The sequence below is a fragment of the Malaclemys terrapin genome, chromosome 10 (genome assembly GCF_027887155.1).
Source record: "Malaclemys terrapin pileata isolate rMalTer1 chromosome 10, rMalTer1.hap1, whole genome shotgun sequence".
Classification (NCBI taxonomy): Eukaryota; Metazoa; Chordata; order Testudines; family Emydidae; genus Malaclemys; species Malaclemys terrapin.
In genome coordinates this window covers 39,530,163-39,545,799 of record NC_071514.1, presented here as the reverse complement: position 1 = coordinate 39,545,799, position 15,637 = coordinate 39,530,163, and the positions used below count along the sequence as shown (strand labels likewise).

The 15,637-nt window shown below is 48.9% G+C and overlaps 1 protein-coding gene across 3 annotated transcripts in view; it reads left to right on the top strand.

Moving 5' to 3' along the window:
• LOC128844798 (synaptotagmin-7-like) overlaps window positions 1–15,637 on the top strand; it is a 33,151-nt gene that overhangs the window by 5,136 nt on the left and 12,378 nt on the right. The window contains exon 1 of one of the 3 annotated variants that reach the window (XM_054042794.1): window positions 14,687–14,892. The exons of the other annotated variants lie outside the window; for them this stretch is intronic. Coding sequence (XP_053898769.1) covers window positions 14,748–14,892 — 145 coding nt within the window. The 5' untranslated portion in view covers window positions 14,687–14,747. Of the gene's footprint in view, window positions 1–14,686; window positions 14,893–15,637 lie in introns of those variants that run through there. 3 annotated transcript variants of the gene reach the window in all.

Sequence of the window (15,637 nt, the reverse complement as noted above, 5' to 3'; positions counted from 1 at the left end):
CTGGAGGAAAATTCCGTAGCAGCTTCAGAAAGGCGGGCAGCCATGCATGCATGGAATTTGCATAGCCAAGTGATCACATTATATACAGAGCTCTGTTTACTGTCATCATCTGATGATCAGCCCAGTGGTGTCCACTTCTCGAAATGCACCACAATTAGCACTGTCTCCCTTGTTAGCCATCTCAGCCAAGAATCAGGGAGATTCACTGGATCCTGGCGGCAGATGTCCCCTTTCAGGGTTGAGGCATGTTGACAGACCATTGTGGGGGAATCTTGCACAGCTGATGCCTGGTATAAACCTAGAGAACTTCAGTTTCCAGGGCTATTAATCCAGGATTGAGTGAAGAAGCAAACAATGGGATTCAGCGTCATGATGATGTCATTATTATGCCCTGCAGGACAAAAACAAATAGGTGGAAAGCTTATGCCAGATGGATTCAGCTGAGTGCCAGTCCCATCTTGAATTAACTAGTTCATTGCCATCCTTTCTCCTCTGCAGCTTCTCTCGCAATGGCCAATAAGGTCTGTAATAATCGGACACTTTCCCACCTGCATGCTGCCAGGTCGGTCCTCATGTTCAGGGCACTTTAAGTGAGTTCGGGGTGGGGGCTGGGGGCATGTGTGAGAAAAGACATTGAGTCCATGGTCACTCTTCCTGCTTGCAGGAGTGAGTTTCATAGTCTAGGTCCAGCTCCTGGGACAGATCTGTCTTGTGCACGCACAAGCCTACCCTTTTTGGATTGGTTGCTCTGCTGGAATGTTGCTTTGTGGGAGGTCTGTGGCCACGAATGGAGAGGCAGTTTCCAAGAGCTGATCTCAGGGAGGGCTTGGACGGTCAAGACAAAGGGCTCTGTATCCAACAAAAGGGAGTCTGCGCAGAAAGAGGAACCCCAAAGTTGACCTTGCTATCTGCATGGGCCACTGGGTGTTGTATTTTCCAGGGTGCGTGGCCACATTTCCAGAAGTGAGTGTCAGCCACCAATGCATGGATAATGGTGGCCAGGTGTATGTCTGATGGGATGGGGTGCGATCTCCTGACCAGGTACGTACAGATGAAAGTGGGGGTGCTTTTAAGCAATGAGGGGTGCAGTTTCCTTCCTTCTGATTTTCCTTTCATCATTCAGCAGAACTTCCCATATGGTAAGTGCTATCCTGATTCTACAGAGGGGGAAACTGAGGCACAAAACTCTCATGATTGTCCAAAGTGTCACAAGCCTGGGCAGAGCCATGACTAGAGTTCCTGACTCCCAGCGTTGTGTTCATTTCTACAGAACACATTGCGACATGCTTAGGCTTGCAGCTCTCTGCAATAGTATTCACAGTTAAAGCCTCCCCCAAAATCCTCTGCAGAGTGGTTCAAATCCAAGCCCAAGAAGAGGGACAGACCAGTACTGATAACTCCATTGCAAATAAAGGTTTCAGGGTAGCAGCTGTGTTAGTCTGTATCCTCAAAAAGAACAGGAGTACTTGTGGCACCTTAGAGACTAACAAATTTATTAGAGCATAAGCTTTCGTGGGCTACAACCCACTTCTTCGGATGCATATAGAGTGAAACATATATTGAGGAGAAATATATACACACATACAGAGAGCGTGAACAGGTGGGAGTTGTCTTACCAACTCTGAGAGGCCAATTAAGTAAGAGAAAAAAACTTTTGAAGTGATAATCAAGGTAGCTCAGTACAGACAGTTTGATAAGAAGCAAGTGTGAGAATACTTACAAGGGGAGATAGATTCAATGTTTGTAATGGCTCAGCCATTCCCAGTCCTTATTTAATCCTGAGTTGATTGTGTCTAGTTTGCATATCAATTCCAGCTCAGCAGTCTCTCGTTGGAGTCTGTTTTTGAAGTTTTTCTGTTTTAAGATAGCCACCCGCAGGTCTGTCATAGAATGACCAGACGGGTTAAAGTGTTCTCCCACTGGTTTTTGAGTATTATGATTCCTGATGTCAGATTTGTGTCCATTAATTCTTTTGCGTAGAGACTGTCCGGTTTGGCCAATGTACATGGCAGAGGGGCATTGCTGGCACATGATGGCATATATCACATTGGTAGATGTGCAGGTGAACGAGCCCCTGATGGTATGGCTGATGTGATTAGGCCCTATGATGATGTCACTTTAATAGATATGTGGACAGAGTTGACATCGGGCTTTGTTACAAGGATAGGTTCCTGGGTCAGTGTTTTTGTTCAGTGATGTGTGGTTACTGATGAGTATTTGCTTTAGGTTGGGGGGTTGTCTGTAAGCGAGGACAGGTCTGTCTCCCAAGATCTGTGAGAGTAAAGGATCATCTTTCAGGATAGCTTGTAGATCTCTGATGATGCGCTGGAGAGGTTTTAGTTGGGGCTCTCTATCAAGCATTCTTAAAACTACAATACCCACCTGCTGAAGTGAAAAAACAGATTGACAGAGCCAGACGAGTACCCAGAAGTCGCCTCCTACAAGACAGGGCCAACAAAGAAAATAATAGAACACCACTAGCTGTCACCTTCAGCCCCCAACTAAAACCTCTCCAGCGCATCATCAGAGATCTACAACCTATCCTGAAAGATGATCCTTTACTCTCTCAGATCTTGGGAGACAGACCTGTCCTCACTTACAGACAACCCCCCAACCTAAAGCAAATACTCACCAGTAACCACACATCACTGAACAAAAACACTGACCCAGGAACCTATCCTTGTAACAAAGCCCGATGTCAACTCTGTCCACATATCTATTCAAGTGACATCATCATAGGGCCTAATCACATCAGCCATACCATCAGGGGCTCGTTCACCTGCACATCTACCAATGTGATATATGCCATCATGTGCCAGCAATGCCCCTCTGCCATGTACATTGGCCAAACCGGACAGTCTCTACGCAAAAGAATTAATGGACACAAATCTGACATCAGGAATCATAATACTCAAAAACCAGTGGGAGAACACTTTAACCTGTCTGGTCATTCTATGACAGACCTGCGGGTGGCTATATTACAACAGAAAAACTTCAAAAACAGACTCCAAAGAGAGACTGCTGAGCTGGAATTGATATGCAAACTAGACACAATCAACTCAGGATTAAATGACAAGTTTCAGAGTAACAGCCGTGTTAGTCTGTATCCGCAAAAAGAAGAACAGGAGTACTTGTGGCACCTTAGAGACTAACAAATTTATTAGAGCATAAGCTTTCGTGGACTACAGCCCACTTCTTCGGATGCATATAGAATGGAACATATAATGAGGAGATATATATACACACATACAGAGAGCATAAACAGGTGGGAGTTGTCTTACTAACTCTGAGAGGCCAATTAATTAAGAGAAAAAAAAAAAAAAAAAAAAAAAAAAAAAAAAAAAAAACACTTTTGAAGTGATAATCAAGCTAGCCGAGTACAGACAGTGTGATAAGAAGTGTGAGAGTACTTACAAGGGGAGATAGTCAACGTTTGTAATGGCTCAGCCATTCCCAGTCCTTATTCAAACCGGAGTTAATTGTGTCTAGTTTGCATATCAATTCTAGCTCTGCAGTCTCTCTTTAGACTGCAGAGCTAGAATTGATATGCAAACTAGACACAATTAACTCCGGTTTGAATAAGGACTGGGAATGGCTGAGCCATTACAAACGTTGACTATCTCCCCTTGTAAGTACTCTCACACTTCTTATCACACTGTCTGTACTCGGCTAGCTTGATTATCACTTCAAAAGTTTTTTTTTTTTTTTTTCTCTTAATTAATTGGCCTCTCAGAGTTAGTAAGACAACTCCCACCTGTTTATGCTCTCTGTATGTGTGTATATATATCTCCTCATTATATGTTCCATTCTATATGCATCCGAAGAAGTGGGCTGTAGTCCACGAAAGCTTATGCTCTAATAAATTTGTTAGTCTCTAAGGTGCCACAAGTACTCCTGTTCTTCTTTTTTCAGGATTAAATAAGGACTGGGAATGGCTGAGCCATTACAAACATTGAATCTATCTCCCCTTGTAAGTATTCTCACACTTGCTTCTTATCAAACTGTCTGTACTGAGCTACCTTGATTATCACTTCAAAAGTTTTTTCTCTTACTTAATTGGCCTCTCAGAGTTGGTAAGACAACTCCCACCTGTTCATGCTCTCTGTATGTGTGTATATATTTCTCCTCAATATATGTTTCACTCTATATGCATCCGAAGAAGTGGGTTGTAGCCCACGAAAGCTTATGCTCTAATAAATTTGTTAGTCTCTAAGGTGCCACAAGTACTCCTGTTCTTATTGCAAATAAAGAGATGAACAATCTGTGTGGTCTAATTCGACCCCTCTCAGGAAATGCTGCTTTTGCTGATCGCATCCATGCTGTGGGCCCAGAGATCATGTCAGGGAGGGGGCTGATGCCAGCAAGCAAAGTCCTTCCTAAATGAGCCGGCTTTCTGCCACCTCCTCTAATCCTGCTTGCTCAGCTCTCAGCCTCTTTCAGCTTTGTTTTATCTCATTGCCGCAGAGCAGAGCAGAGCGAGCTCTAGGGGGTGGCAGGAGTAGTGGGGGAGGGGAATGCTTTGCTTTCTAGCAGTTTGCACTAGAGAGAAGAGAGGCCCAGATCCTCAAAGGTATTTAGTAGGGTTACCATACGTCCGGATTTTCCCGGACATGTCCGGCTTTTTGGGCTCCAAATCCCCGTCCGGGGGGAAATCCCAAAAAGCCGGACATGTCCGGGAAAATCGGGACATGCGGGGCCGCCGGCAGTGCTGGGCCGGGGGCTCGGGGGCCGGGCCGGCGGTGCGGTGCCGGGCCAGGGGCTCGGGGGCCGGGGACCGGCAGTGCTGGGCGGGCTGGGGGTGCTCGGCCGGGGGCTGGGCCGGGGACCGGCAGTGCTGGGCGGGCCGGCGGTGCGGTGCCAGGGGCTGGCAGTGCTGGGCGGGCCGGGGGTGCTCGGCCGGGGACCGGCGGCCGGACCGGGGACCGGCAGTGCTGGGCGGGCCGGGGGTGCTCGGCCGGGGGCCCCGGGCCGGCACCCCAGGGCCCGAGCCGACCCAGGCTGGAGACTCCGGGGGGGCCAGACTAGGCCGCGCCTCCTTCCCCCACAACCTCCTTACCTGCTTCAGGCTTCCTGCGAATCAAATGTTCACGGGAAGCAGGGGAGGGGGTGGAGTTGGGGTGGGGACTTTGGGGAAGGGGCGGATTTGGGGCGTGGGCGGGGCTGGGGCCTGTGGAGTGTCCTCCTTTTGGAGGCTCAAAATATGGTAACCCTATATTTAGGCTCCTAACTCCCACTGAAATCAATTGGAATTAGGAGCCTGAATATTTCTGAGGATCTAGGCCAGAGTTCCCAGCAGCGTTTGGGAAGATCAGTTCCAGGATGGTGCCCCAGAAAGACACAACCAGCACCCATTCCTTAGGGCTTGGAGCCTCATGCCCCGGAGCTGGGATTGTGGGGGGGATCAGGCAGAGGTACAGACTTGTCCTGCCAGCAACTATGTTTAAAGAAGGTGTCTGGCTAGCGCAGTTTTCGTGGGTAATTCCTGCCTCAGGGAGGCCCAGTTCATTCATGTGTGCTTTGAGATCCTTATGTGGAAAGATAAACTATTGCTACTAGCAGGACAGGAGCTAGACATGATTCCCTCACATGCAGACAGGGATATTTTTTCTCACTTGTGATGTGTGGTATAAAGCCAGCCTTTGGGTCTCATTAGAGCAGGTTTGCTGGAGGGCTGTGCCCAGCATGGTACAGTGCACAGAGCATGGGGCAGGGAGTCAGGCCACCTGAGTTCTATTTAATGCCTCGGTTTCCCTATCTGTAAAATAGGGCTAATGCTTTGAGATCTACAGACTAGAAGTGCTATCTAGGCATTAGGCTTGGCCATTTATTGAATGTGGCTCCATTTTGAGCTACAGAAAGGACTTTAATTGCACCCTCAAAGTACTCTAAGAAATTGAATGATCAAGGTTCTAATACCATTCAGGATTGCAGCTATTGCCCTGTGGAAACATGTTATGTCTGGGTTGAAAGATGACGGCTTGAATCACAGTTAGAGTGTAGCTGGGCCCATCCCCTGCCTTGGCTAGTTATCTACAGTGTGATTTGGCAAACGTGGTTGCTGCTTTATTGTGTGGCCTTCCATCTGAGGGTCTCAATCACATCACTAAAAATTAAGCCCCTTTACGCACCCCTGCGGTAGGCAGACATTATCCCCAAGGGAAGGACACTGAGGCATAGAGAAAGAAAGTGACTCTCAGAGTGATTTGGGGCAGACCTGGGAATAGAACCCTGCATCCTGACACTCACTGCATGGCTTTAACTATCAGACAGTGCTTCCTGCTGTGTTAAACTTGAACAGGATGGGACACTGGGAGGGCCTCCAAGCTGACTTTGGGCAAAGAGACAAGGAAGTTATATTGGCAGTGTCAGATGAAGAATGTCAAATGTTTATTATAGCTACAACTCTGTAGCCCAAATAAATATTGGTCCCAATATTTTCTGTCTCTGCCATCTAGCGACCTGTGAGGGAGTAAAACAGAGGAAAGAGGCACTATGAAGAGCAAGGATCAAGGCTGATTACAAAGGCTTTGGCTCTGTGACCTAGCATTGTAGAAAGAGAGGGCCAGATCCTCAGCTAGTGTAAATCAGCAGCAGCCTCTGCCAGTTTATACCAGCTAGGGATCTGGCCCAGAATACTTGGAATCTATTAGCACCCATTGTGCATTTGTTTCCAGTGACTGCGATTTCTGGAGCCATTCGTTCCAACCTCCAGGGCAAGATAAAGTCAGAGGCATAATTCTTTTGTCTGTGCTTTAAGTGCAGGACCTTTTGGTATCTGTCTCACAGAGGTTAGTGGTGTCCTGAGGTGATAGGCTGTTGTGCCATGAGCGGATTGCTGCTGCCACCCGTCTTGCTCTGATGGAGGTGACATAGGGATATCACTGTGATTCTTCAGTGCTTTGAAAACAGTGATTTAGCTGAGGACACAGCTACTGAGACAGCTGGAGAGACCACAGGCAAATGAGGCAAACCTCCCAGCCCATTTACTGGAGCAGTCCCAGTTCCCCCTATCAGGGCAGGTGGGACAAGAATTAATAATGAACAAAGCATGTTAATCAGTATCCAGGGCATTATCGTCAATTCTCAGTGAAACAAAAATAAAGCAGTGCAGGTCTATGGGGTATCACCAGCTCTGCTTAACTGTGTTAGCACTGCTTCAGATAGCAGGTACACAGCACTCCGCGCGCTTTCAGCGCTGTACGTGATCTGCCCTTGATCTTGAGGTTATAGCTGGAGCCTGGGAACCAGGCGCTCCTGAGTCCTAGTCCTGGTTCTTGTCCCTGACTCGCTGTGTGACTTTGGCTGAGTCACCTAATCGCTCTGCATCAGTGTCCCATTGGTAAAACTTCAGTTTGCTGTCCATGTGTGTGGCGTCCCAGGCGGAGCGGATAAAGCACACGACCAATGTGGTTGCAGGCTGAATCTGAATCCTGTTTATTGCAAGCTTTCTTTTATAGTTTTTCTCAACATTACATAACACAATTAGGCTATAATAACACATCTACGGATTGGACAAGAAGGAGAATCATGTGTTTATCACATGTATAGCCCCACACCGATTGGTTCAACTGTTCCTTACATAAGGCCATGATTTGTTTACCTCATCTTATATAATACTAGACCACCAGGGGGCCTTACATAAGGCCATGATCATCTTATATAATCCTAGACCACCAGGGGGTCTTACATAAGGCCATGATCATCTTATACAATCCTAGACCACCAGGGGGTCTTACATAAGGCCATGATCATCTTATATAATCCTAGACCACCAGGGGGTCTTACATAAGGCCATGATCATTTTATATAATCCTAGACCACCAGGGTACTTACATAAGGCCATGATTTGTTTACCTGGCAAGTGTCCCATCGTGACCCTTACCTCCTCATGGAACTTTTCATTAGGTTGGTGTAGGGATGATACATCCCCACACCTCCCCCCTTTTTCTTAAATAAGGCCTATAGGAGGGTTCAACTAACATTAGGACAATTACTAGCCACCTGACTACTTTTTTTGAACCTATAAAACTGACGACAGGTGACATTTAACAACTGGGAAATATATAGAGAACTATTAAAAAACATAATATTACATAAATACGAAAACCATTGGGGATCCGATGGGGTGGCCATGAACAAGCAAAAAGGGCTTTTTGGCCAGTTTGGTTCGCCCAGGTGATTCAAACATTTTGTCGTGGGTTAACAAAAGGTACAGAGTTTGGACATACAAAGACCCCTGCTCCTATAATAAGGAGTCCGAACAAACAGAAGTACAGCATTATTAGGTGTCTAGGTTGTAGCAAACAACAAGTGCAGGTCCGGTGTTGCGGGGACGTTGTTTGGCTTCTGTGTGGCGGCATGGTGTTCGGGTAGCAATATCATCTGCCGGAGGGATCTTATCCGGTGGTTTTTTCCTATATGTCCTTTCAAAGTTAGATAAGCCTGGCTCCGCCATTCTTTCCAACCTATTCCGCAACTGCTCACCCTGCCCCGGGAACTCCGCCCGGAACTCTGGGGTACAAACATCACTGGTGACAGGAAAGCCGGGCTGGTTCAGGGCTCGCAATGTGTGGGACTGCGGGGGATGGCTCTCACCGGCCAAATGGGACAACTGATTCAGCATGTCCTGTAGCTGAAGGCCCTCTTTGTACATTCCCGCGTTTCTGCCCCCATTTCAACAAACGGGACAACGCGTCAGAGGGAAGCTTCTCTCCCCGCTTTTTAGCGATGCGTAATAAAAAATCATGCACCATCTCCTCCCCTGCAGACAAAGCAGAGCCCATTTTATTAAAAGCAGCCGCTCACCTGTGAGCTCACGAACGTCTCTCTCGGACGACCAGGAGCCGGTATCCTCCGGTACCTCCTGCCGCGGCTGCCACCTCCGCCTTTTCTCACCGAACGCTTCAGTCGGCTGTGAGCTCACGAACGTCTCTCTCGGACGACCAGGAGCCGGTATCCTCCGGTACCTCCTGCCGCGGCTGCCACCTCCGCCTTTTCTCACCGAACGCTTCAGTCGGCTGTGAGCTCACGAACGTCTCTCTCGGACGACCAGGAGCCGGTATCCTCCGGTACCTCCTGCCTCGGCTGCCACCTCCGCCTTTTGTCACCGAACGCTTCAGTCGGCTGTGAGCTCACGAACGTCTCTCTCGGACGACCAGGAGCCGGTATCCTCCGGTACCTCCTGTCGCGGCTGCCACCTCCGCCTTTTCTCACCGAACGCTTCAGTCGGCTGTGAGCTCACGAACGTCTCTCTCGGACGACCAGGAGCCGGTATCCTCCGGTACCTCCTGCCGCGGCTGCCATCTCCGCCTTTCCTCACCGAACGCTTCCGTCGGCTGTGAGCTCACGAACGTCTCTCTCGGACGACCAGGAGCCGGTATCTTCCAGTACCTCCTGCCGCGGCTGCCACCTCCGCCTTTTCTCACCGAACGCTTCAGTCGGCTGTGAGCTCACGAACGTCTCTCTCGGACGACCAGGAGCCGGTATCCTCCGGTACCTCCTGCTGCGGCTGCCACCTCCGCCTTTTCTCACCGAACGCTTCAGTCGGCTGTGAGCTCACGAACGTCTCTCTCGGACGACCAGGAGCCGGTATCCTCCGGTACCTCCTGCCGCGGCTACCATCTCCGCCTTTTCTTACCGAACGCTTCAGTCGGCTGTGAGCTCACGAACGTCTCTCTCGGACGACCAGGAGCCGGTATTCTCCGGTACCTCCTGCTGCGGCTGCCACCTCCGCCTTTTCTTACCGAACGCTTCAGTTGGCTGTGAGCTCACAAACGTCTCTCTCGGACGACCAGGAGCCGGTATCCTCCGGTACCTCCTGCTGCGGCTGCCATCTCCGCCTTTCCTCAAACCATGTTCAGTTTTTGGTCGTGCTCCAGTTGACACTGAGCTTGGCAAACCATTTAAATCTTGGTACCCTGCCCTCTTATTCCCACAGATTCCCTTTATTTCTGAAGAAGCCCTGTCTCCACCTTAACAGGGCATGGCTGTTTGCGCTTTTTGGAAGAAGGAGTGCGGGAAGGAGAAGAGCCAGCACTGAGAGCCTCTTCAATATCTAAATTCAATTGTTCCAGTTTTTTCATGAGAGATGGCATAGAGTCTGACCACTCAGATCCTTTTTTTTTGGTTGGATCTGCTTTTTCTTTGCTCAGCTTCTGAGACAACACCTGTTGGGTCTACTGTCTGAGAACATTGATCCCTGCTCCACTGGCGGCTGTGTCTAGTATGATTTCTGCTAGCTTACTCTGGGCAAAGTCCTAGCTGCCTTGATGTCCAAGCCGAATCACGTCGGGGTCACCATTTGTGGCGTCCCAGGCGGAGCGGATAAAGCACACGACCAATGTGGTTGCAGGCTGAATCTGAATCCTGTTTATTGCAAGCTTTCTTTTATAGTTTTTCTCAACATTACATAACACAATTAGGCTATAATAACACATCTACGGATTGGACAAGAAGGAGAATCATGTGTTTATCACATGTATAGCCCCACACCGATTGGTTCAACTGTTCCTTACATAAGGCCATGATTTGTTTACCTCATCTTATATAATACTAGACCACCAGGGGGCCTTACATAAGGCCATGATCATCTTATATAATCCTAGACCACCAGGGGGTCTTACATAAGGCCATGATCATTTTATATAATCCTAGACCACCAGGGTACTTACATAAGGCCATGATTTGTTTACCTGGCAAGTGTCCCATCGTGACCCTTACCTCCTCATGGAACTTTTCATTAGGTTGGTGTAGGGATGATACATCCCCACACATGTGCAGCTAACTGACAGGTAGCTTTGCTGTGAAATGGCTAATCTGCTACAAATTGGTAGGAGAAGTGGGTCTGATGGAGGGTTCTAGCCAGACTCGTAAGGTTCATAGTTGCTGAAGAAGGGCTCTGAATTAGGGTTGCCAACTTTCTAATTGCACAAAACCGAACACCCTGGCCCCGACTCTTGCCCCAACGCCCTGCCCTTTCTCTGAGGCCCTACCCCACCACTCACTCCACCCTCCCTCCCTCTGTTGCTCACTCTCCCCCACCCTCACTCACTGTCACTGGGCTGGGGCAGGGGATGGGGCTGTGGGAGGGGGTGAGGGCTCCAGGGTAGAGCCAGAAATGAGGAGTTCAGGGTGCGGAACTCTGGCTGGGGTGCAGGCTCTGGGCTGGGGCCAGAGATGAGGGATTTGAGGTGCAGCAGGGGGCTCTGGGCTGGGGCAGAGGGGTTTGGAGTGAGGGTGGGGGTTCCGACCTGGGGCAGGGGGTTGGGGTGCGGCGTATGGGAGGGAGTTAGTGTGCGAGAGGGTGTTCCAACCTGGGGCAGGGGGTTCGGGGTGCGGGCTCTGGCCAGGCGGCACTTACCTCAGGCTGCTCAGTCGGCAGCGCAGCAGGGCTAAGGCAGGCTCCCTGCCTGCCCTAGCTCCATGCTGCTCCCTGAGGCAGATGGCATGTCCGGCCCCTAGACGGAGGCGTGGCCAGGCGGCACTTTACAGTTCCCGGCCAATAGGAGCTGTGGAGCTGGCGCTTGGGGCGGGGGCAGCGCGTGGAGCTTCCCTGGCTGCCCCTGCACCTGGAGACCAGACATATCGGCCCCTTCCGGGGACCTGTGCAGAGTCAGGGCAGTCCTGCTGCGCCACTGACTGGACTTTTAACGGCTCGGTCAGCAGTGCTGACTGGAGCCGCCAGGGTCCCTTTTTGACCAGGGGTTCCAGTCGAAAACCAGACCCCTGGAAACCCTACCCTGAATCAGAGAGGCCTCTGCTTTGGTGGCGCTTGAGAAATGCATTGACCTGGAGTCTTAGCCAAATTCATAGAACCGAAGGGACCTGATTCTGCATCAGTGAAGTCAATGGGAGTTGCAGTGGGAGCTGTATCAGAGGGGGCATGTAGCCAGAGTTCCTGGTTATGGAATTTATCTGTGCTATCTGAAATGCATTGCAATGCAGCTCTGAAGTCCTGGAGTCTGAAGATCATCCTGTGCATTTTAGTTCAAGAAAAAAACACCTAGGAAACTCTATTAGAAAAACCAAACAAACTTGTTAATAGAACATTAAGGTTGCACAGGTAAGGATTTAAAAATCAGGAAATGATTGAGGTAATGCATGTGTAACCTTAACTCTGCCCCCTTGTGCCTATGCTTCTATGACACCACCTTTCAATTACATGGTCATGTGTTATACCTAATTTTTCCTGATTCGTTAGATCCACAAGTGTAGCATGTTGTAGTGCTGTGAAGTATTCTGTGTGTGCACTCGGAGTCCATGAAATTCACCTATATGAAGAATACATACAAAATCATACATACCCAGAATACCATAGATTAAACATCGTAGCACAGATATTCTGAGCTCCATCAGTTATGGGTCTGTGTAAGTACCTAGCTAGCATAATACTGCCATCTTGCTGGAATATAGATAGGCTAATTAAATTCACAGCTAAGTTAGCGTCATAATTAATTGTTGAAAATAAAATGTACAGCAGATGGGTGCTGACAAAGTTGTTAAAATAGAGACTATAAGGATATATGTAAAAAAGAATTAAACAATAAAAGTATGCTGGCCCATTACGACAATGAAAGGAATTAAAATTTTGCAAGACACAGCATGTGTTGTGAAAACTGTTGTACTGTATTGTGTTGTTTAAGACCTGCACGATCACATGATTTAATGCTACTGCAAGAATATATATGCCCAAGGGGGCAGAGTTAAGATTCCACATGCAACCTTGTCTTGGACACTTCTGAACTTTAGTCTGATAAGGTATGTAACTGTTCCAGTGAGATATTTGATAGGGTGGAATCCATTTGCTCTCAGCTCAAAAATAATGTGTCTCAAGGGTGAAGACAGAAGGGTTTTTGGCATTTGTGTAGGGAGGGAGAGCAAATGCAGAACCAGTGGAGGTCTGGGTTGATCTGTTTGAGGTCAGGGATACGGATAGCGTAGTGGGGATCTGGGAACAGTGTGTGTGCATGGTTAAGAAAGAGATAGGGTTAAGACTGGGATATTGGGTCGGGGGAGAGGGATGCAGATCCATAGGAAAGATCCACTGTTGGAATACTTTGTCCAGTTCTGGTGTCCACAATTCAAGAAGGGAGTTAATAAATTGGGGAAGGTTCGGAGAAGAACCACGAGAATGATTAAAAGATTGGAAAATCTGCCTTATAGTGATACAGTCAAGGAGCTCAAGCTATAACCAAGAGAAGGTTAAGAGGTGACTTGATCACAGTTTATAAGTACCTACATGGGGAACAAAACTTTAATAAAGGGCTCTTCAATCTAGCAGACAAAAGCACAACAAATCTAATGGCTGGAAGTTGAAGCTAGACAAATTCAGATTGGAAATAAGATGCACATTTTTAACAGTGAGGGTAACTATCCATTGGAACAACGTACTAAGGGCTGTGGTGGATTCTCCATCGCTGGCAATTTTTAAATCAAGGCTGGATGTTTTTCTAAAAGATCTACTCTGGTTCCAACTGGAATTAATCCTGGAATGTCCTGTAAACTTTGTTATGCAGGAGGTCAGACTAGAGGATCACAGTGGTCCCATCTGGGATCTATAGAAGGTCCAGGATGGGTGTGGGGCATGTGATGACAGAGAGAGGAAAAGCTGGATCAGTAAGTCTCAGAAGTAGGTAGGATTTGCAGGAAAGTATCTCAGAAATAATAGAGCAAGAAAGGACGGAGCTGACACTCTGCAGGGCTCCTGAAGTGAGCAGCTGAGAGGATGGAGTCCAGGTTGTGAAGTCTGGTAAATTACTAACAGGGAACGGCCGGGCCAGTCAGAATACTGATACCATTAATAAACAAAGGTGCGTGAGTGTAACATGTACAGATGTGACGAGTGTGGGGGAGTGGAGGGAATGGGGGATTCGAAGATGGCAGCAGTAAGTCATAGACTAGTTACATGTATGTAACAAGTTACATGTAGTACAAACATGAATGTAACTAATGTGACCTCATATCACGCCAATGTCTCTTGCCCTCACTGTCCTTCCTATTCCTCGCAGTGCATGCTCCCTCCTTCCCCCCCCCCCCGTCACGTGCCTTAAATTGGCTCAGAAGGTCTCCGGGGCAGGGGCTGAACCCTGCTCTGTCTGTTTATGTGCAGCACCTAGCACGACAGGGCACCGATCCTCTGGCTGCTCATGTTGTACCAGTAATTCAAACTGAAAGGCAGCTGTGTTCTGCTTGGCTAGCCTGTCACTGCTGATGTGACGTGGCAGGGCCTTGGCAGGGAGGAGGGCTCTGGATTGGACTGACTGGAGCAGAAGCCATACAGATTATTAACAGCAACTGAGATGACTCCCTGCCTTCTGCATCTGTCCCTGGAACTATTTAAAGAGGGCCACTGACATCTGCACTGGCAGGTGGTCTCTGGGGCTGCTGGATAGCTGGCAGCCTGCTGGCTGATTGGGGCTGCGTTTTCACACTGTCTGCCTGCTGGGTCCCACCAGGAGCTGGCAAAGCATAGGCTCTGCTGGTGAACTCTGCTGCTCTAGCTCTTGTTTAGCACACAGGCAGGCTGGACTGTGTCTTCCTCCCAGCCAAGGCCCTGAGGATGCTTTACCAGGGCAGAAATCTTCAGCAGGAGGAAAACAATTCCCCTGAATGGGAACCCAGTCTACGAGCTTCTCCCTTAGCCTTTGGGATCTACTCTCTGCCTGATGGCTCTGCTGCAGGCTGGTACCACAGCTCCCACAACCAGCTAGAGCTCCTGCTCCGCTCCTGCTCTCTCTGCAGCCAGTAGGATGGCGTACGTGGATCCCGAACACCCAGCTCTCACCCTTTGCCAGTCCATCTTCTTCTTCTTCTGCAAAGGAATGATAGAAGGGGTGGTGGCTATCCTCTTCCTCTGGCTGTTCATCCAAGTCCTGCTCAACAAACATCAGCAAGGTTGGTCTCTTCCCTTCCCTGGGTACGTGGATTTTGTATCTTGTCTCTTGCCACATAGCTCTCCAGCCTGTTAGATCTGTTTGTATGGGGGAGTGGACCTTTATTCCTTGTCACCTAGAGCAGGACAGAGGTATTTGGACAATCCCGTTTTTATCCCTTCCTTCTCACTCCCTTATCTGCTTCCACCCTCCCAGTAGTGAGAGGAAAGTCATCGGTCGATCTCGCTAATGAACCAGCAGACCTTTGCAGCTGGGCATTAATCGCAAAAGCATTTTAAAATGTGAAATCACATTCCTGGGCATGCTCTGGGGACAGGCCCTGGGGAAGGGGCTCCTCCAGGCTGGTGACTTCATCAGTTATTTATAGAGTGCCCATGTCTAGCTCTACAGAGGCCCAGCATGTGCTCGAGACAGGGATGGCAGGCGGGCCTTGCCCCAGAGAGCTTGCAGTCTAAAAGGAGCAGGGAGATGGCCCAGTGATTGGATACTGGAAAGGAGCTTGGGAACCTGGCCAAATGGCAAAGTGGTTGTATCCGCAGGTCATCATCATGGCACAACCCAAACACCTAGCACAAGGGTCCATTGAGCTCTACCGTGGCTGATTTGGATGGGCTGGGATTCCCCGGCACTGTCAGTTACCTCCACTCCAGGGGCTTTCCAAGCTCTCTGCATTATGGCTGGTTTATAAAGTAGGGACTCTGAACTCCCCAAGGTGAGATGGGAACTCCGTCGTGCAGCACTGCTAA